The 22,242-nt window shown below is 41.3% G+C and overlaps 1 protein-coding gene across 3 annotated transcripts in view; it reads left to right on the forward strand.

Annotated features, from left to right (window-relative positions):
• Window positions 1-22,242, forward strand: part of RBMS2 (RNA binding motif single stranded interacting protein 2) — a 256,400-nt gene that overhangs the window by 165,086 nt on the left and 69,072 nt on the right. For all 3 annotated transcript variants that reach the window (XM_053708143.1, XM_053708145.1, XM_053708144.1), the window contains exon 4: window positions 16,881-16,972. In XM_053708143.1, coding sequence (XP_053564118.1) covers window positions 16,881-16,972 — 92 coding nt within the window. The remainder of the gene's footprint in view (window positions 1-16,880; window positions 16,973-22,242) is intronic.

Genomic DNA, 22,242 nt, shown 5'->3' on the forward strand with positions numbered 1-22,242 from the left:
AGAATTTATGTTTACCTGATAAATTACTTTCTCCAACGGTGTGTCCGGTCCACGGCCCGCCCTGGTTTTTTAATCAGGTCTGATAATTTATTTTCTTTAACTACAGTCACCACGGTATCATATGGTTTCTCCTATGCAAATATTCCTCCTTTACGTCGGTCGAATGACTGGGGAAGGCGGAGCCTAGGAGGGATCATGTGACCAGCTTTGCTGGGCTCTTTGCCATTTCCTGTTGGGGAAGAGAATATCCCACAAGTAAGGATGACGCCGTGGACCGGACACACCGTTGGAGAAAGTAATTTATCAGGTAAACATAAATTCTGTTTTCTGTTCCCTTGTTTTCAGATCTGCCGTTGCTTAGGCTGGTCTGGCTAGGTGTAGGATATGAGATCTGTTGTTTATCCTCGGGTCTTGAGGGTTCCAGTGGACCTTTTTCTCTAGTAAGGTGTATCCAGTCCACGGATCATCCATTACTTATGGGATATTCTCACTCCCAACAGGAAGTTGCAAGAGGACCCACAGCAAAGCTGTTATATAGCTCCTCCCCTCACTACCATATCCAGTCATTCTCTTGCAACTCTCAACGCGCATGGAGGTAGTAAGAGGAGAGTGGTGAAAAATAGTTAGTTTATTAACTTCAATCAAAAGTTTGTTATTTTAAATAGTACCGGAGTTGTGCTATTTGTTCTCAGGCAGAGATAGAAGAAGAATTTGCCTGAGTTTTCTATGATCTTAGCAGGTTGTAACTAAGATCCATTGCTGTTCTCACACACTCTGAGGAGTGAGGTAACTTCAGAGGGAGAATGGCGTGCAGTTTATTCTGCTATCAGGTATGTGCAGTTATGATTTTTTCTAGGATTGGAAATGCTAGAAAATGCTGCTGATTCCTGATAAATGTAAGTTAAGCCTGAATACAGTGATTTAATAACGACTAGTATCATGCTTATTCTCAGGGGTAATACCCTTATAGATATGCTATATAAAACGTTTGCTGGCATGTTTAATCGTTTTTTATATATGCTTGATGATAAAACTTATTGGGGCCTAATTTTTTCCACATGGCTGGCTGTATTTTTGCCTAGAAACAGTTTCCTGAGGCTGTAATTACTGCTGTAATATGAGTGGGAGGGGCCTATTTTAGCGCTTTTTCTCCAACATAGGTGTGTCCGGTCCACGGCGTCATCCTTACTTGTGGGATATTCTCTTCCCCAACAGGAAATGGCAAAGAGCCCAGCAAAGCTGGTCACATGATCCCTCCTAGGCTCCGCCTACCCCAGTCATTCTCTTTGCCGTTGTACAGGCAACATCTCCACGGAGATGGCTTAGAGTTTTTTAGTGTTTAACTGTAGTTTTTATTATTCAATCAAGAGTTTGTTATTTTGAAATAGTGCTGGTATGTACTATTTACTCAGAAACAGAAAAGAGATGAAGATTTCTGTTTGTATGAGGAAAATGATTTTAGCAACCGTCACTAAAATCCATGGCTGTTCCACACAGGACTGTTGAGAGCAATTAACTTCAGTTGGGGGAACAGTGAGCAGTCTCTTGCTGCTTGAGGTATGACACATTCTAACAAGACGATGTAATGCTGGAAGCTGTCATTTTCCCTCTGGGATCCGGTAAGCCATGTTTATTACGATTGTAAATAAGGGCTTCAAAAAGGGCTTATTAAGACTGTAGACTTTTTTTGGGCTAAATCGATTGATTATTAACACATATTTAGCCTTGAGGAATCATTTTATCTGGGTATTTTGATATAATAATATCGGCAGGCACTGTTTTAGACACCTTATTCTTTAGGGGCTTTCCCAAAGCATAGGCAGAGCCTCATTTTCGCGCCGGTGTTGCGCACTTGTTTTTGAGAGGCATGGCATGCAGTCGCATGTGAGAGGAGCTCTGATACTTAGAAAAGACTTTCTGAAGGCGTCATTTGGTATCGTATTCCCCTTGGGGCTTGGTTGGGTCTCAGCAAAGCAGATACCAGGGACTGTAAAGGGGTTAAAGTTCAAAACGGCTCCGGTTCCGTTATTTTAAGGGTTAAAGCTTCCAAATTTGGTGTGCAATACTTTTAAGGTTTTAAGACACTGTGGTGAAAATTTGGTGAATTTTGAACAATTCCTTCATGTTTTTTCGCATTTGCAGTAAAAAAGTGTGTTCAGTTTAAAATTTAAAGTGACAGTAACGGTTTTATTTTAAAACGTTTTTTGTACTTTGTTATCAATTTTATGCCTGTTTAACATGTCTGAACTACCAGATAGACTGTGTTCTGAATGTGGGGAAGCCAGAATTCCTATTCATTTAAATAAATGTGATTTATGTGACAATGACAATGATGCCCAAGATGATTCCTCAAGTGAGGGGAGTAAGCATGGTACTGCATCATTCCCTCCTTCGTCTACACGAGTCTTGCCCACTCAGGAGGCCCCTAGTACATCTAGCGCGCCAATACTCCTTACTATGCAACAATTAACGGCTGTAATGGATAATTCTGTCAAAAACATTTTAGCCAAAATGAACACTTATCAGCGTAAGCGCGACTGCTCTGTTTTAGATACTGAAGAGCATGACGACGCTGATATTAATATTTCTGAAGGGCCTCTAACTCAGTCTGATGGGGCCAGGGAGGTTTTGTCTGAGGGAGAAATTACTGATTCAGGGAACATTTCTCAACAAGCTGAACCTGATGTGATTGCATTTAAATTTAAGTTGGAACATCTCCGCATTCTGCTTAAGGAGGTATTATCCACTCTGGATGATTGTGACAAGTTGGTCATCCCAGAGAAACTATGTAAAATGGACAAGTTCCTAGAGGTGCCGGGGCTCCCAGAAGCTTTTCCTATACCCAAGCGGGTGGCGGACATTGTTAATAAAGAATGGGAAAGGCCCGGTATTCCTTTCGTCCCTCCCCCCATATTTAAAAAATTGTTTCCTATGGTCGACCCCAGAAAGGACTTATGGCAGACAGTCCCCAAGGTCGAGGGAGCGGTTTCCACTTTAAACAAACGCACCACTATACCCATAGAGGATAGTTGTGCTTTCAAAGATCCTATGGATAAAAAATTAGAAGGTTTGCTTAAAAAGATGTTTGTTCAGCAGGGTTACCTTCTACAACCAATTTCATGCATTGTCCCTGTCGCTACAGCCGCATGTTTCTGGTTCGATGAGCTGATAAAGGCGGTCGACAGTGATTCTCCTCCTTATGAGGAGATTATGGACAGAATCAATGCTCTCAAATTGGCTAATTCTTTCACCCTAGACGCCACTTTGCAATTGGCTAGGTTAGCGGCTAAGAATTCTGGGTTTGCTATTGTGGCGCGCAGAGCGCTTTGGTTGAAATCTTGGTCGGCTGATGCGTCTTCCAAGAACAAGCTACTTAACATTCCTTTCAAGGGGAAAACGCTGTTTGGCCCTGACTTGAAAGAGATTATCTCGGATTTCACTGGGGGTAAGGGCCACGCCCTTCCTCAGGATCGGCCTTTCAAGGCAAAAAATAAACCTAATTTTCGTCCCTTTCGTAGAAACGGACCAGCCCAAGGTGCTACGTCCTCTAAGCAAGAGGGTAATACTTCTCAAGCCAAGCCAGCTTGGAGACCAATGCAAGGCTGGAACAAGGGAAAGCAGGCCAAGAAACCTGCCACTGCTACCAAGACAGCATGAAATGTTGGCCCCCGATCCGGGACCGGATCTGGTGGGGGGCAGACTCTCTCTCTTCGCTCAGGCTTGGGCAAGAGATGTTCTGGATCCTTGGGCGCTAGAGATAGTCTCCCAAGGTTATCTTCTGGAATTCAAGGGACTTCCCCCAAGGGGGAGGTTCCACAGGTCTCAGTTGTCTTCAGACCACATAAAAAGACAGGCATTCTTACATTGTGTAGAAGACCTGTTAAAAATGGGAGTGATTCATCCCGTTCCATTAAGAGAACAAGGGATGGGGTTCTACTCCAATCTGTTTATAGTTCCCAAAAAAGAGGGAACGTTCAGACCAATCTTAGATCTCAAGATCTTAAACAAGTTTCTCAAGGTTCCATCGTTCAAGATGGAAACCATTCGAACTATTCTTCCTTCCATCCAGGAAGGTCAATTCATGACCACGGTGGATTTAAAGGATGCGTATCTACATATTCCTATCCACAAGGAACATCATCGGTTCCTGAGGTTCGCATTCCTGGACAAACATTACCAGTTCGTGGCGCTTCCTTTCGGATTAGCCACTGCTCCAAGGATTTTCACAAAGGTACTAGGGTCCCTTCTAGCTGTGCTAAGACCAAGGGGCATTGCTGTAGTACCTTACTTGGACGACATTCTGATTCAAGCGTCGTCCCTTCCTCAAGCAAAGGCTCACACGGACATTGTCCTGGCCTTTCTCAGATCTCACGGATGGAAAGTGAACGTGGAAAAGAGTTCTCTATCTCCGTCAACAAGGGTTCCCTTCTTGGGAACAATAATAGACTCCTTAGAAATGAGGATTTTTCTGACAGAGGCCAGAAAAACAAAACTTCTAGACTCTTGTCGGATACTTCATTCCGTTCCTCTTCCTTCCATAGCTCAGTGCATGGAAGTGATCGGGTTGATGGTAGCGGCAATGGACATAGTTCCTTTTGCACGCATTCATCTAAGACCATTACAACTGTGCATGCTCAGTCAGTGGAATGGGGACTATACAGACTTGTCTCCGAAGATACAAGTAAATCAGAAGACCAGAGACTCACTCCGTTGGTGGCTGTCCCTGGACAACCTGTCACGAGGGATGACATTCCGCAGACCAGAGTGGGTCATTGTCACGACCGACGCCAGTCTGATGGGCTGGGGCGCGGTCTGGGGATCCCTGAAAGCTCAGGGTCTTTGGTCTCGGGAAGAATCTCTTCTACCGATAAATATTCTGGAACTGAGAGCGATATTCAATGCTCTCAAGGCTTGGCCTCAGCTAGCGAGGGCCAAGTTCATACGGTTTCAATCAGACAACATGACAACTGTTGCGTACATCAACCATCAGGGGGGAACAAGGAGTTCCCTGGCGATGGAAGAAGTGACCAAAATCATTCTATGGGCGGAGTCTCACTCCTGCCACCTGTCTGCTATCCACATCCCAGGAGTGGAAAATTGGGAAGCGGATTTTCTGAGTCGTCAGACATTGCATCCGGGGGAGTGGGAACTCCATCCGGAAATCTTTGCCCAAGTCACTCAGCTGTGGGGCATTCCAGACATGGATCTGATGGCCTCTCGTCAGAACTTCAAAGTTCCTTGCTACGGGTCCAGATCCAGGGATCCCAAGGCGGCTTTAGTGGATGCACTAGTAGCACCTTGGACCTTCAAACTAGCTTATGTGTTCCCGCCGTTTCCTCTCATCCCCAGGCTGGTAGCCAGGATCAATCAGGAGAGGGCGTCGGTGATCTTGATAGCTCCTGCGTGGCCACGCAGGACTTGGTATGCAGATCTGGTGAATATGTCATCGGCTCCTCCTTGGAAGCTACCTTTGAGACGAGACCTTCTTGTTCAGGGTCCGTTCGAACATCCGAATCTGGTTTCACTCCAGCTGACTGCTTGGAGATTGAACGCTTGATCTTATCGAAGCGAGGGTTCTCAGATTCTGTTATCGATACTCTTGTTCAGGCCAGAAAGCCTGTAACTAGAAAGATTTACCACAAAATTTGGAAAAAATATATCTGTTGGTGTGAATCTAAAGGATTCCCTTGGGACAAGGTTAAGATTCCTAGGATTCTATCCTTCCTTCAAGAAGGATTGGAAAAAGGATTATCTGCAAGTTCCCTGAAGGGACAGATTTCTGCCTTGTCTGTGTTACTTCACAAAAAGCTGGCCGCTGTGCCAGATGTTCAAGCCTTTGTTCAGGCTCTGGTTAGAATTAAGCCTGTTTACAAACCTTTGACTCCTCCTTGGAGTCTCAATTTAGTTCTTTCAGTTCTTCAGGGGGTTCCGTTTGAACCCTTGCATTCCGTTGATATTAAGTTATTATCTTGGAAAGTTTTGTTTTTAGTTGCAATTTCTTCTGCTAGAAGAGTTTCAGAATTATCTGCTCTGCAGTGTTCTCCTCCTTATCTGGTGTTCCATGCAGATAAGGTGGTTTTACGTACTAAACCTGGTTTTCTTCCAAAAGTTGTTTCTAATAAAAACATTAACCAGGAGATTATCGTACCTTCTCTATGTCCGAAACCAGTTTCAAAGAAGGAACGTTTGTTGCACAATTTGGATGTTGTTCGCGCTCTAAAATTCTATTTAGATGCTACAAAGGATTTTAGACAAACATCTTCCTTGTTTGTTGTTTATTCCGGTAAAAGGAGAGGTCAAAAAGCAACTTCTACCTCTCTCTCTTTTTGGATTAAAAGCATCATCAGATTGGCTTACGAGACTGCCGGACGGCAGCCTCCCGAAAGAATCACAGCTCATTCCACTAGGGCTGTGGCTTCCACATGGGCCTTCAAGAACGAGGCTTCTGTTGTTCAGATATGTAGGGCAGCGACTTGGTCTTCACTGCACACTTTTACCAAATTTTACAAGTTTGATACTTTTGCTTCTTCTGAGGCTATTTTTGGGAGAAAGGTTTTGCAAGCCGTGGTGCCTTCCATTTAGGTGACCTGATTTGCTCCCTCCCTTCATCCGTGTCCTAAAGCTTTGGTATTGGTTCCCACAAGTAAGGATGACGCCGTGGACCGGACACACCTATGTTGGAGAAAACAGAATTTATGTTTACCTGATAAATTACTTTCTCCAACGGTGTGTCCGGTCCACGGCCCGCCCTGGTTTTTTTAATCAGGTCTGATAATTTATTTTCTTTAACTACAGTCACCACGGTACCATATGGTTTCTCCTATGCAAATATTCCTCCTTAACGTCGGTCGAATGACTGGGGTAGGCGGAGCCTAGGAGGGATCATGTGACCAGCTTTGCTGGGCTCTTTGCCATTTCCTGTTGGGGAAGAGAATATCCCACAAGTAAGGATGACGCCGTGGACCGGACACACCGTTGGAGAAAGTAATTTATCAGGTAAACATAAATTCTGTTTTTGCGCAGTTATAATTACAGACTGAGACATCCAGTTTTCCTCAAGGGTCCCCTGCATGCTACAGGACATCTCTAAAGAGCCTAAAATCGTTTATTGGGGAAGGTAGGAGCCACAGTAAAGCTGTGGCACTTTGCTGGGACTGTTAAAAAACGTCTATGTCGTTTTTTTGATCCGTTTTTTGAACTAAGGGGTTAATCATCCATTTGCAAGTTGGTGCAATGCTCTGTTAGCCTATTACATACACTGTAAAAAATTCCTTTGTGTAACTGCCTTTTTTCACTGTTTTTCAAATTTTGACAAAATTTGTTTCCCTTAAAGGCACAGTACCGTTTTTTTATATTGCTTGTTAACTTGAATTAAAGTGTTTTCCAAGCTTGCTAGTCTCATTGCTAGTCTGTATAAACATGTCTGACATAGAGGAAACTCCTTGTTCATTATGTTTAAAGGCCATGGTGGAACCCCCTCTTAGAATGTGTACCAATTGTACTGACTTCACTCTAAGCAATAAAGATCATATTATGTCTTTAAAAAATTTATCACCAGAGGAATCTAGAGAGGGGGAAGTTATGCCGACTAACTCTCCCCACGTGTCAGATTCTTTGACTCCCGCTCAAGGGACTCACGCTGAAATGGCGCCAAGTACATCAAGGGCACCCATAGCGTTTACTTTACAAGACATGGCGGCAGTCATGGATAATACACTGTCAGCAGTATTAGCCAGACTACCTGAACTTAGAGGTAAGCGAGATAGCTCTGGGGTTAGACGAAATACAGAGCATACGGACGCTTTAAGAACCATGTCTGATACTGCCTCACAATATGCTGAAGCTGAGGAAGGAGAACTTCAGTCTGTGGGTGATGCTTCTGATTCAGGGAGAATCCCTGATTCTGATATTTCTATCAGAATGCAGTGCCGGTGTGTACTGATGTTTTTCCAATACCTAAAAGGTTTACAGAAATTATTAATAAGGAATGGGATAGACCAGGTGTGCCGTTTTTTCCCCCCTCCTATTTTTAGAAAAATGTTTCCTATAGACGCCACCACACGGGACTTATGGCAGACAGTCCCTAAGGTGGAGGGAGCAGTTTCTACTTTAGCAAAGCATACTACTATCCCTGTCGAGGACAGTTGTGCTTTTTTAGATCCAATGGATAAAAAATTAGAAGGTTACCTTAAGAAAATATTTTGTCAACAAGGTTTTATCCTTCAGCCCCTTGCATGCATTGCCCCTGTCACTGCTGCTGCGGCGTTCTGGTTTAAGTCTCTGGAAGAGGCCTTACAGGTAGCGACTCCATTGGATGACATACTTGGTAAACTTAGGGCACTTAAGCTAGCCAATTCTTTTGTTTCTGATGCCATTGTTCATTTAACTAAACTAACGGCTAAGAATTCTGGTTTTGCTATACAAGCGCGCAGAGCGCTATGGCTTAAATCAAGGTCAGCTGACGTGACTTCAAAGTCTAAGCTGCTTAACATTCCCTTCAAGGGGCAGACCTTATTCAGGCCTGGTTTGAAGGAGATCATTGCTGATATCACTGGAGGTAAAGGTCATGCCCTTCCTCAGGACAGGTCCAAATCCAGGGCCAAACAGTCTAATTTTCGTGCCTTTCAAAACTCCAAGGAAAGTGCGGCATCAACCTCCTCTAATGCAAGACAAGAGGGAACTGTTGCTCAGTCCAAGGGGGTCTGGAGGCCAAACCAGACCTGGAACAAAGGTAAGCAGGCTAAAAAACCTGCTGCTGCCTCTAAGACAGCATGAAGGAACGGCCCCCTATCCGGTAACGGATCTAGTGGGGGGCACACTTTCACTCTTTTCCCAGGCGTGGGCAAGAGATGTTCAGGATCCCTGGGCGTTGGAAATTATATCCCAGGGGTATCTTCTGGACTTCAAAGCTCCTCCCCCGATAGGGAGATTTCACCTTTCACAGTTATCTGCAAACCAGATAAAGAGAGAGGCATTCTTACACTGTGTACGAGACCTCCTAGTTATGGGAGTGATCCATCCAGTTCCAAAAGAGGAACAAGGACAGGGTTTTTACTCAAATCTGTTTGTGGTTCCCAAGAAAGAGGGAAGATTCAGACCAATTTTGGATCTAAAGATCTTAAACAAATTCCTCAGAGTTCCATCATTCAAGATGGAAACTATTCGTACCATCCTACCTATGATCCAGGAGGGTCAATATATGACTACAGTGGATCTAAAGGATGCTTACCTTCACATTCCGATACACAAAGATCATCATCGGTTTCTCAGGTTTGCCTTTCTAGACAGGCATTACCAGTTTGTAGCTCTTCCCTTTGGGTTAGCTACAGCCCCAAGAATCTTCACAAAGGTTCTAGGGTCCCTTCTGGCGGTCCTCAGGCCGCGGGGCATAGCAGTAGCCCCTTATTTAGACGACATCCTGATACAGGCGTCAAACTTCCAAATGGCCAAGTCTCATACGGACGTAGTACTGGCATTTCTGAGATCGCATGGGTGGAAAGTGAACGAGGAAAAGAGTTCTCTATCCCCACTCACAAGAGTTTCCTTTCTAGGGACTCTGATAGATTCTGTAGAAATGAAAATTCACCTGATGGAGTCCAGGTTATCAAAGCTTCTAAATTCCTGCCGGGTTCTTCATTCCATTCCGCGACCTTCGGTGGCTCAGTGTATGGAAGTAATCGGCTTAATGGTAGCGGCAATGGACATAGTGCCGTTTGCACGCTTACATCTCAGACCGCTGCAACTATGCATGCTCAGTCAGTAAGATGGAAATACACAGATTTGTCCCTTCAACTGAATCTGGACCAAGAGACCAGGGATTCTCTTCTCTGGTGGCTATCTCGGGTCCATCTGTCCAAAGGTATGACCTTTCACAGGCCAGAATGGACAATTGTAACAACAGATGCCAGCCTTCTAGGTTGGGGTAGAGTCTGGAACTCCCTGAAGGCTCAGGGATCGTGGACTCAGGAGGAGTCTCTCCTTCCAATAAATATTCTGGAGCTAAGAGCGATATTCAATGCTCTTCAGGCTTGGCCTCAGTTAGTGTCTCTGAGGTACATCAGATTTCAGTCGGACAACATCACGACTGTGGCTTACATCAACCATCAAGGGGGAACAAGAAGTTCCCAAGCGATGTTAGAAGTCTCAAAGATAATTCGCTGGGCGGAGATTCACTCCTGCCACCTATCAGCTATCCATACCCCAGGTGTGGAGAACTGGGAGGCGGATTTTCTAAGTCGACAGACTTTTCATCCGGGGGAGTGGGAACTCCATCCGGAGGTGTTTGCACAAGTGATTCATCGCTGGGGCAAACCAGAACTGGATCTCATGGCGTCTCGACAGAACGCCAAGCTTCCTTGTCACGGATCCAGGTCCAGGGACCCCAGGGCGACTCTGATAGATGCTCTGACAGCGCCCTGGTCTTTCAACCTGGCTTATGTGTTTCCACCGTTTCCTCTGCTCCCTCGACTGATTGCCAAGATCAAGCAGGAGAGAGCATCGGTGATTTTAATAGCTCCTGCGTGGCCACGCAGGACCTGGTATGCAGAGCTAGTGGACATGTCATCCTTTCCACCATGGACTCTGCCTCTGAGACAGGACCTTCTACTTCAGGGTCCTTTCCACCATCCAAACCTAATTTCTCTGAGACTGACTGCATGGAGATTGAACGCTTGCTTTAATCAAAGCGTGGCTTCTCCGAGTCAGTCATTGATACCTTAATACAGGCACGAAAGCCTGTCACCAGGAAAATTTACCATAAAATATGGCGTAAATATCTTTATTGGTGTGAATCCAAGGGTTACTCATGGAGTAAGGTCAGGATTCCTAGGATATTATCTTTTCTCCAAGAAGGCTTGGAAAAAGGTTTGTCAGCTAGTTCCTTAAAGGGACAGATTTCTGCTCTGTCTATTCTTTTACACAAGCGTCTGGCAGATGTCCCAGACGTTCAGGCATTTTGTCAGGCTTTAGTCAGAATCAAGCCTGTGTTTAAACCTGTTGCTCCACCATGGAGCTTAAACTTGGTTCTTAAGGTTCTTCAAGGAGTTCCGTTTGAACCTCTTCATTCCATAGATATAAAACTTTTATCTTGGAAAGTCCTTTTTTTGGTAGCTATTTCCTCGGCTCGTAGAGTCTCCGAGTTATCTGCCTTACAAAGTGATTCTCCTTATCTGATTTTTGATTCTGATAAGGTAGTCCTGCGTACCAAACCTGGGTTCTTACCTAAGGTGGTATCTAACAAGAATATCAATCAAGAGATTGTTGTTCCATCCTTGTGTCCCAATCCTTCTTCAAAGAAGGAACGTCTATTACACAATTTGGCCGTGGTTCGTGCTTTAAAGTTTTACTTACAATCTACTAAGGATTTTCGACAAACATCTACCTTGTTTGTTGTTTACTCTGGTCAGAGGAGAGGTCAAAAGGCTTCGGCAACCTCTCTTTCTTTTTGGCTAAGAAGCATAATACGCTTAGCCTATGAGACTGCTGGTCAGCAGCCCCCTAAAAGGATTACAGCTCATTTTACTAGAGCTGTGGCTTCCACTTGGGCCTTTAAAAATGAGGCTTCTGTTGAACAGATTTGCAAGGCGGCGACTTGGTCTTCGCTTCATACTTTTTCAAAATTCTACAAATTTGATACTTTTGCTTCTTCGGAGGCTATTTTTGGGAGAAAGGTTTTACAGGCAGTGGTACCTTCCGTTTAAGTACCTGCCTTGTCCCTCCCTTCATCCGTGTACTTTAGCTTTGGTATTGGTATCCCATAAGTAATGGATGATCCGTGGACTGGATACACCTTACTAGAGAAAACACAATTTATGCTTACCTGATAAATTTATTTCTCTAGTGGTGTATCCAGTCCACGGCCCGCCCTGTCATTTTAAGGCAGGTTATTTTTAAATTTAAACTACAGTCACCACTGCACCCTATGGTTTCTCCTTTCTCTGCTTGTTTTCGGTCGAATGACTGGATATGGTAGTGAGGGGAGGAGCTATATAACAGCTTTGCTGTGGGTCCTCTTGCAACTTCCTGTTGGGAGTGAGAATATCCCATAAGTAATGGATGATCCGTGGACTGGATACACCACTAGAGAAATAAATTTATCAGGTAAGCATAAATTGTGTTTTTTTTAGAGATTCTGTGCCTCTTCCCCTTTGAGATCTGTGAGTAGGTCTTGCGGCCTGGATTGCCTGGAGTGTGTCATCCTGCCTTAAAGGTTGCGCAATCTGCTAGTTTGTCCGGTCGTTTTTTCCTTATGGAGAGTGTTTTCTTTGTGTCTTCCTACCGATGGCAGCCTGTTACTGGACTCAGGTGTTTATCTTTCTGAGTTTGCTACTTGTAATTTTTCTGTTTGCTCAGTCTCTGAGTTCTGACGTTTTGAGGACTTTGTCTTCTGCTGTCTTTTTGGTGCTGTTGCACTATATTTGGGATATTTTGGTTTCTTCTCCTTGGTGATGCCCGGTTGCTCCTTGTGGGTTGGGCGTCGTCTCCCCTTGTTCTCGGGATCCATTCGGGTCTCTGTGGACTTGGCCTTCTTTTGAAGGGGGCTTTTCCTTTATTGGATTTTGCTGTACCTTTGGGTATCCCTTTGGTTCACTCTTGTCCTCTCCCTTTTGGGGATTTTGGTACTGTTCTAGTAAGGGTTGTGTGTGGACCGACTGCTGGGCGACGTTCTCTTGGAGGAGTGTTGGCTCAGTGAGTCTGCTTTGCGGTCTCTAGTTAGGCCTTCAGACTATTTGCGGGTCACTGTCCTTGGGGCCTTTTCCTTCTAGTTTTTTTGCCCGGCTCCGACGAAGTGGGGTTTGGTTGGGTTGTGGTTTTTTCAGGCCTGGTGCCCTCAGAATAGGCCGCCTATTGTACCCTCCCGTTTTTGCATTCAGTGTCCTCTATAGCTTGGGTATTGTTTCCCAAAAGTAATGAATGCAGCTGTGGACTCTTTCCGTTTATGAAGAAAAACTTAAATTATGCTTACCTGATCATTTTCTTTTCTTCAGATGGAAAGAGTCCTCCGCTCCCCACCCGTATTTGTTCTGTGGAGCGTCTTATTTTTTATTATTCTGGCACCTTTTCACTCTGGTATTTCTTCTACTGTTCCTTGTTCCTCAGCAGAATGACTGGGGGATGAGGGAAGTGGGAGGAGTATTTAAGCCTTTGGCTGGGGTGTCTTTGCCTCCTGGTGGCCAGGTTCTTATTTCCCAAAAGTATCTGAAGAAAAGAAAATTATCAGGTAAGCATAATTTAAGTGTTTTAGCATCAACGCTTGATCCTGACTGAGTTAGAAGTACTTTGAACTATGCTACTGACTGAGTTTCATTATAATGAATTCCAATTTTATTTGAAACATGAAAAACATGGCAAACTTTTGCGGCGCAGACAAAATAACCCCTATCATGACAAAAATGACATCCTGTCAAGACTGGGCATTCTGGTCTTCTGTGTTTATCTGGATTAGATGATCAGTTTAATTTCTATCATTTACAACAGTTGATCTGGTGCATTGGAATTGCCAACACACTGTCATTACCTATCTTATTTCATGATTGTGGAGCCAGACTATTATTTGCATTATTTTTGTTAATCATGCGCATGAAAGAACAGCATGTTTAAGAAAATCTATTTAAATGTGTAATGAAACGAACTACTTGAATTTATGTTTGTGCACACGTTATACTGCAGAATTATTGCAGTATTAGAACTCTTATTATTGTCATCCCAACAACAATATCACCATTGCCTGGTTATGGCCATAGTGGTGGTACCAGTGCAGGAATTTTGCTGATGTCTTATTGGTCATGAGGTTTAGTTTTGCACAAACGGTTTGTCAGCAAGATCCCAAGTGTGGCATTTGGATTGGCTGTCGTATAGCTAGATGCCCTATATTGCTAGATATAGACAAACCTTTAAAAAGGTAGATTTATTCAACACAGAAACATTTTATTGTTCTTTACCCATGTCCTTGCTTCTTTTAAAGGGACGTTTACACTGCAGAATTTGTAATAGGAGTTTAAAGTGAAGTCTTCAACCAGCAAAGGGGAAACCATGAAAAGGAGGTAGAAATTGGGTTTCAGGTGTATTGTATTGTACCCCTTGTATAGCGCTGCAGAATCTGTTGGCGCATTACAAATAATGATCTGCATAATAATTGCAAACATGAGAGGGGGATAAGGAGAAGAACATAAATGTATCTGAAGATGTTAAAGTTATAGAATGGAACATAGGTATATTATGATGTAAGTAAGATTAAAAAAAATCAGTAACCCTTTTTGTGTATAAGCAGTGAACTAAAATGGATGAGCTATGCTAAATTTTTATAATTTCATAATTCATATAAGTACAGTTAAAAATGTTCCAAACTCTTTCACTTGAGCACTGTACGGCAGCAGTTTGTATAATATATGGCACAAACAGTCCAATGTATCCCTTGGTAGAAAGTTTTTCTTTATAACACATCACTTTACCATGTCTGGATGTCCCACCACCTGCTCAGTATTTATTTAACTTGCAACTTGCCATATAAAGAAAAAATATAATAAAACTAAATGAGTATTAACTAATCTATTATATCATCACCTGGGAAGTTCCTGTAAGAGTTATGCATCTAGTGCATGCACCTGCTGCAGTATGTTCTTATATAAAGGGACATTAGACACTAAATACATTTATAAGCATAGTACAGAGGTTATGCCCCGTCTCCCTCTAGTCATGAGTGCCACCATTTACATCTAGCTTTCACTACATTCCAGTGCTGACCTGTTTGCACAAGTGCAGCAACGCTCCTTCAGACAGCTGCCGTGTAACCTTGGTCCCATAATGGTTCCATACTGGCAGCACCCATGATTAGAGGGAGGTGCATGAAATATATTTAGTTTTTCATGTCCCTTTAACAAAGGATACAAAATGTGCTATTTACTCAAAATTGTTTCTCTTTTTTTTTTAAATCGTCTGTACCTCTTTCCTTTGGTACCCTAATTCTACCCTGTTAATGTTAACTTCTGGTTTATCTTCTCGCACATTCCCTGCGTGTGTGAATGATCACTACTTTACACATTTTGCTCAACATTAGTTTTAAGCTAAGCATAAAATATAAGCAGTGCATCTTGTGTTGTGATATAGATATATATATATATATACCAGCCAGCATTCACCGATTGCTTTTGGTGTTGTAGTCACTCTGGTTTTCCAAGTGTACGGGCATGCGATAATTAATCAGCCATTACAAGTGCCTGGTTATTGCTACCGCGAGGTCACAGTAGCAATTAGCGCTCAGAAAATTAACCAGAGATCAGATCTCCGGGTAAATTTTCTAAAAGTGCCCCAAATGCACCCAAAATAAAGGGTCTTTTAGTTTTTTATGGAAAAAAAATGTAGCATTTTTTCCCATAAAAACTACTGCAGTTTTTAGGGGTTAAAAGTGGTGGGTGAGGGGTGTTAGAATAAAACGGCTTTGATAAAATTACATTGTGGTCTATGGGAACTGTGTGTTCACTGTAAATATATATATGTGTATATGACTATTTACATATATATTTATGTGTTAATATTATATACACATATAAACACATACATGTATATAAGCATATACATACATATTTACATTTACAAAAGAATTAGAAACAGAAGGGGCGCATGTACTCAAAATCTAAATATAGACACAACAGATATACCAATTCAATTAAAAGAAAGCATATCACCATCTATTGAATACAAACAATATAGTGTGAGTCCCAAAGTATTCTCCACAATTGTAAGATGGCTCCACTCCTCCTCACAGATAAATCCGGATGAACTGAGAAGAAAGCAAAAAGAGAGAGAGGGATCAAATAATTGAAAATAATTGCACTAAAAGACCAAATGGGTACTCGCACCATACACTAAATAGTGCAATTTTTTTCACTTATTTGATCGCTCTATACATGAGGCGCCCCTCTCTCTTTTTGCTTTCTCCTCTATATTTACATTTGCTGCACAACTTACTTCGTTGCACTATTTCTCATGCCGAGTCTCACTGCATGTGAACGAGGCTCCCATTGAACATTGGAACCTATAAAACCATGCTCTCGTGAGGGCAATGCTTCTGTGTAATGCAAACGCGAGGTCGCGTTCACATTACACCTAACTCGTAATACCAGAGCACATTTGCGTGCACTGGTATTACTACGTTGAGCACAAATAGCGCTTTTGCGGAAGCGATAATTTGCGTATAACTTGTAATCTTTCCCTAATTGTTTAGCCCTTGCAAAGGCCAGTTATTGACAGGTAGTGTGATTACTGCACCTCATTGCCTCACTGGCATTTTACCGGTTGGGAGATGCAATGATAGTTGCTGCTGGGCGAGACTTTACCTTATCAGTAATGCAAAAATAACAGACTCTGAGTTAAACCATGTCATTTATTTTATTGGAATATCCCTTTAATATAACTTCAAATATATGTCACATAATGCTTTCTTTATACTGTACGTGGTTATCTGCTTTAGTACTTTATAGTTTAGTCTATGTCCCTGTGGCAGGATTCAGTTATCATTGTGGGCTATTGGTTGTAGCCTTCACTATAAAATTGATGTATCTCAAGGAAAGGGAACATGATACCACTGACATATAGTGATGGTCAGAAACCTGTTCATTGTCTCAGTAATTCTAAGTGTTTCTGCTTTTACTGGGGCAAGAGGCAGCTCATGAAAAATTCCAGACATGCCATGAATTAATTTCTAGTGTGAGAGGAGTGGTGAGGAGGAGAGACAGCTTAAGGTGAAAGGATGGGGGAGTCGGAAATGGAGCACAAAGATGATGATTGAAATAAAGAGAAGTGGGTTGGTCACTGGGCATCCCTTTCTGATATTAACAAAAATACATAAATAACAGAACAAACATGTCTCTTTCTTCCCCCAGGATATGGATTTGTAGATTTTGACAGCCCAGGAGCAGCTCAAAAAGCAGTGACCGCGCTGAAATCCAGTGGCGTGCAAGCTCAGATGGCAAAGGTGCGGTATTCTTTTGTTAGGACATGAAATGTTACACTTTCAAACTGTTATTGTGGTTCATTATTTAATAGAGATTGTTTAACTAGATAGTAATAATAAAAGTTTACATTTTGTGCTAGGATAGCCTTGATGTACTGATATGTAATAAGAGATACCTTTTAGTTGCCTGGAAAAAATGGTTCTTAAACCTTCACTGCTGAAGCTATTTTAGACTTTCTGCAGTCTGCAACTTTCTTTGGGTCACCTACACAAGTACCAATAAATGGCATCAAATAGTCAATGTCCAAAATGAAGAAAAAGCAAAGGATTATCAGTGTTGTGCACACTAAAAAACGTGCGAGTCATTTCTTTCTTTTCAAAATGTCTGAATGAAATCTCATAAATACACTTTTAAAATGGTTTATTTCTCTCTTTTAGATCACTTTATGCATACAAGTAGTGAAATATTACTCATTACGTATTTAGATACATTTTAAGTTGTAATATATAGGAGGAAGCTACTTAAAGGGACAGGAAACACCTTGTAATTGCAATAAATTACTATATGGGTGAATTTGAAAATATGTTGAATCCATTAAGAAATTGTTTGCTGCAAATGTTTTTCAAAATTCTCCCACCTCTTTGCTTTTTTTGGAGAAGCCAATCAGGGCATATTAGTAAAGTAGACAAGGCTAGCCACTGTCATTATGTTGGCAAAAGAGAGTACAAAAATGCACACATTTTACATGTCGGCAATCAAATGTTCTACTCTATATAGAGCATAGTGAAATAAAGATCAATAAACAAAATGAAATAAAAAAACTGTCCAAAAGTAGCACATGCAAAACTGGTCTTCCGACTCCATTATCGTAAAAGGTCTAAGCGCTATGATGCTGCTATTATGTGCTAGGCATATACTAACATTAGAGGAGGGAACGCAGGGGAAGGAAAGAGAGAAAAGGAGAGAAGAGGAAAAAGATGGGGGAATAGGAGGGAGAGGAGGAGAGCCCATTAGGAATCCCAGTTATAGATATTAAAGCTGTTCTTCCTGTGTGATTATACCAGATGTAATATATTAGTGGCTGCATCATTATTATTTACATTATTTAGAATTAGGTTAAAACTAATTTTTGGGAACTAATGTTCAGGATATAGCACTAAAGAAGACAGCTATACTGAGTTTCATATTCAGTTAGTGTATGTTTGTACATTAGATGCACCCACAAACCCGTCAGATAACGCATACTTGCACATTGTGCTTCTACAGAGGCTGAAGAAAAGAGCAATGTATACACGAGTGCACACTGGGACATCTGCATTATCACAAGCCCCTCGTGTGCACACACAGTTCCAGTGTAGCTGAAAAAAAGAACATTTCCCAGCTGCTGACTGACGCACTGTAATTGTTCAGGAACTGAATCATGTGCCAGCAATACTGAACAGATTTAGAGAGGAGATTTCCACAAGCTGATGCAGAGCCCTAGCTATTCTCTCCCCGTGTTCCCTACTCCGCTTATCTCCCCTGTCCTCTCATATGTCTTAACTGCTTGGCTGCATAAATTGTTAACAATACATTGCAGTCTCGTCTCATAGCCAGAATGTTAACCTCACAAGTTAATTCACAAACCTCTGGCATTTGTTGCTCGTACTGTGTTAAAGGGACATTGTAGTGAATAAAAAAAGGCATGCTCGAATTTGTGCGCTGCATGCAAAAGGTTTAAACACTTAGGTAAAGTCCCACTTGGGAGCTGCAAGCACTGGTGGCTCGTGGAGTTGTGCAACTGCTGCTGCTGATTGTTTCACTTGCGTTTCTTGCTCAGGACCAGCATTTCTCTGTGACTTCTGAGTGGGATATTAGCTGTGTGTTTAACCCATTTTCAGTTTAGAAGATGGAATTTGCACTGCAATCACTACACCGTCCAGTTAAGTAATGTCTGATCCCATATAGACTGAGGGAGCACTTAAAGGGACATTAGTTATTTTTATGCATAGTATATATCAGCAGCAAAGCACTGAATATCACAATATCCACATACAAAGTAAATGTTTTGAAATCTTTTAAAATGTAATTTTGAATACAAATTTTGTACAGCAGTACTGAGCTATACAACATGAAAAGTCGTGTCATATTAACTTATCTTTTTTGCTGTGGACAGTTAGAGACATATAAATGTGCACTAATTAGGCAATTACTAAATAGCATGTTGCAGGGGTACAGTCCTGGATTCTGCTGGAAAATGTAATTTTGAGAATGTCCCTTTTAACAAAAGCAGAACAAGTTCCTTGGTGTCCTTATCTAAAAAACATTATCTATATCATGAATATATATAACAACTAGTGGTGTTTATATGCAGAGCTATTGTATGGTACTGCTGGACAAAGAGAACGGCTGTATAAAAAGTAGATATAATGTGACCAAGCAAAAAGGGCAGCATGGAAAACACACAAGTAAAGGTGCAGGGACCAGCCCTGATTGATATCCAGGGAGTGGATAATGAATGGGTGACAGCGCATATGTATAATTTCATCACCCCAGGTGTGTGACGCCCTCCAGGAGGAACCGTACCCAGGGACACTGCATGTGCAGCTTTAAGAATTGCATGAGATAGATGTAATGTACATTACAAATGAAAATATTGAAAATGGTGGTGAAAGACACTTAGTGATGTTAAAGACCTTTCCTGTGTTTTCATTGCATCTCATATATATATATATATTTTTTTTAAATGGACAATTTTATTTTTATGCTTCTGAGACATCTTACTGTCCTCATTTTGTTCTATAGAAATTATCCTTATCAGCCAATAAGATATTATTATACAGTAACAGGCACTTCATGTTTAATTTCAAAATCAAAGTAATCAGGTTTTATATTTATTGTAATGTTCAAGGGGGTTAATGACCTTTTGAGATATAAAAAAAAAACTTTTTAGATGTATTTAATCTATTTATTATCATTTCATTGTATAGCGCCACAAAGTTCTGTAGCGTGGGGTACAGAGACCGGGTATATACAAGGACAAACATTTTGTTATAACAGACTAAGCAAATCTAGTACACGAGGAAGAGGGCACTGCTCTAAAGAGCTTAAGTCTGTAAGTTGAAGGTGCAGAAATACAAGGTTTGGAGTAGCTTGTCACATGGATTGTAGTTGCAGGAGCAGCATTGTGCAAAGGGGAGATAGCTGATAATTGGTGGCTGCACATATATGCCTCTTGTCATTGGCTTACCTGAAATGTTCAGCTAGCTCCCAGTAGTGCATTGCTGCTTTTTCAACAAAGGATACCAAGAGAAGGAATCAAATCTGATAATAGAAGTGAATTGGAAAGTTGTATAAAACTGTCTGCTCTATCTGAATCATGAAGGAGAAACTTTTTGGGTTTCATGTCCCTTTAGTAACTACTGTATATTCCCTCTAATTTTTAACAAAGCAGTTTGCACAAAATGTTTCTGTGCAGTAAAAGAGATCATGTTTATTTTTGGTAAGTGATAATAACTTGGCAAAAGGTTATAGAGTTTATTTTACATTTACAAATAATAATATAAACAAAAAGTACGGTCAGCACTGCTGTGTGGAGACCTGCCTGTGTACTGTGTAGAATATCAGCCAGTAAAGTCATAATTAGACATTTAGGCAGAACATACAATTAAATAACTTTCAAATTTACTTCTATTATTTAATTTGCTTCCTTTTCTTGCTATCCTTTGCTGGAAGATTTATCTGGGAAAGCTAGGATTGGTGACTGTATATATATACTGATTGTCATTGGCTCATCCATGTGTTCAGGTCGAAAACCAGTAGTGGATTGCGGCTCCTTCAACAAATGATACCAAGAGAATGAAGCAAATTTGATAATAGAAGTAAACTGGAAAGTTGTTTACAATTGTCTGTTCTACCTAAATCATAAAAGAAAAATGTTGGGTTTCATGTCTCTTTTAAAGGGACAAGTGCAAAAAGAAAATGCTGTAATGTTTAATGCATTTTCATATTATACTATTGCTTGCATATAACTGCGTTTTACCCCTATGATATTTAAAGTCCGCTCCAGATGCACTACTGGGAGCTAGCTGAACATATATGTTGAGCCAATGGCAAAAGGCACATGTGCATGCCACCAATCACCTGCTAACTCCAAATAGTGCATTGCTAGTCCTGAGCCTACTTAGATATGCTTTGTATTCATTATACCAAGAGAATTAAGTAAACTTGATAATAGAAGTAAATTAAAACGTGTCTAATAAATTGCTTGCTCTGGCTGACCCATACAAGTCTAAGTTTGACTGTCAATGTCCTTTTAAACAATGTTCTCTTGGATACTTTGTAGTATAAATATAAGTAAGAGTCCTAATGAAAATTGCTGCATTGCTTTTGAAGTCTTGGTTTTAAACTAGAATATGCTAGGTATTTCTGTTACATGGGAGAGATTTTCAAAATGTATATTTCTGTGCTAATAAAACCAGTTTTCTGCTGTGGGAGATGTCTGTATCACTGAACATTATAGATCCTTTTGTATCACTTGTACATAACCTTGTAGCTTCTGTTTAACTTTATATTCTAAAAGGACCAGCAATGTGTGGGGGTTAAAAAAATAATTTGCAGCATCACTAGTGATAAAACAATATGCTCTTACAAATTAGAGCACATCATTTTAACACTATAGTGACCCTTTAAACAGCTTTAACCGAACCATTTTTTTCATGTAAAAATCTGTTTTCTCTTGTAAGGTGTATCCAGTCCACGGATCATCCATTACTTGTGGGATATTCTCATTCCCAACAGGAAGTTGCAAGAGGACACCCACAGCAGAGCTGTAATATAGCTCCTCCCCTAACTGTCATACCCAGTCATTCTCTTGCAACTCTCAACAAGCAAGGACGTTGTAGGAGAGAGTGGTTAAATATAGCTAGTTTATTTTCTTCAATCAAAAGTTTGTTATTTTTAAATAGTACCGGAGTTGTGCTATTTTATCTCAGGCAGTAAATAGAAGAAGAATCTGCCTGAGGTTTCTATGATCTTAGCAGGTTGTAACTAAGATCCATTGCTGTTCTCACATATGTCTGAGGGGATTACACAGATGAGGTAACTTCAGCGAGAGAATGGCGTGCAGTTTATTCTGCTATCAGGTATGTGCAGTTATAATTTTTTCTAGAGATGGAAAACACTAGAAAATGCTGCTGATACCGGATTAATGTAAGTTGAAGCCTAAATACAGTGATTTAATAGCGACTAGTATCAAGCTTGCTATCAGAGGTATATACTCTGATTAATGTGCAATATAAAACGTTTGCTG

The sequence above is a fragment of the Bombina bombina genome, chromosome 3 (assembly GCF_027579735.1).
Source record: "Bombina bombina isolate aBomBom1 chromosome 3, aBomBom1.pri, whole genome shotgun sequence".
Lineage (NCBI taxonomy): Eukaryota > Metazoa > Chordata > Amphibia > Anura > Bombinatoridae > Bombina > Bombina bombina.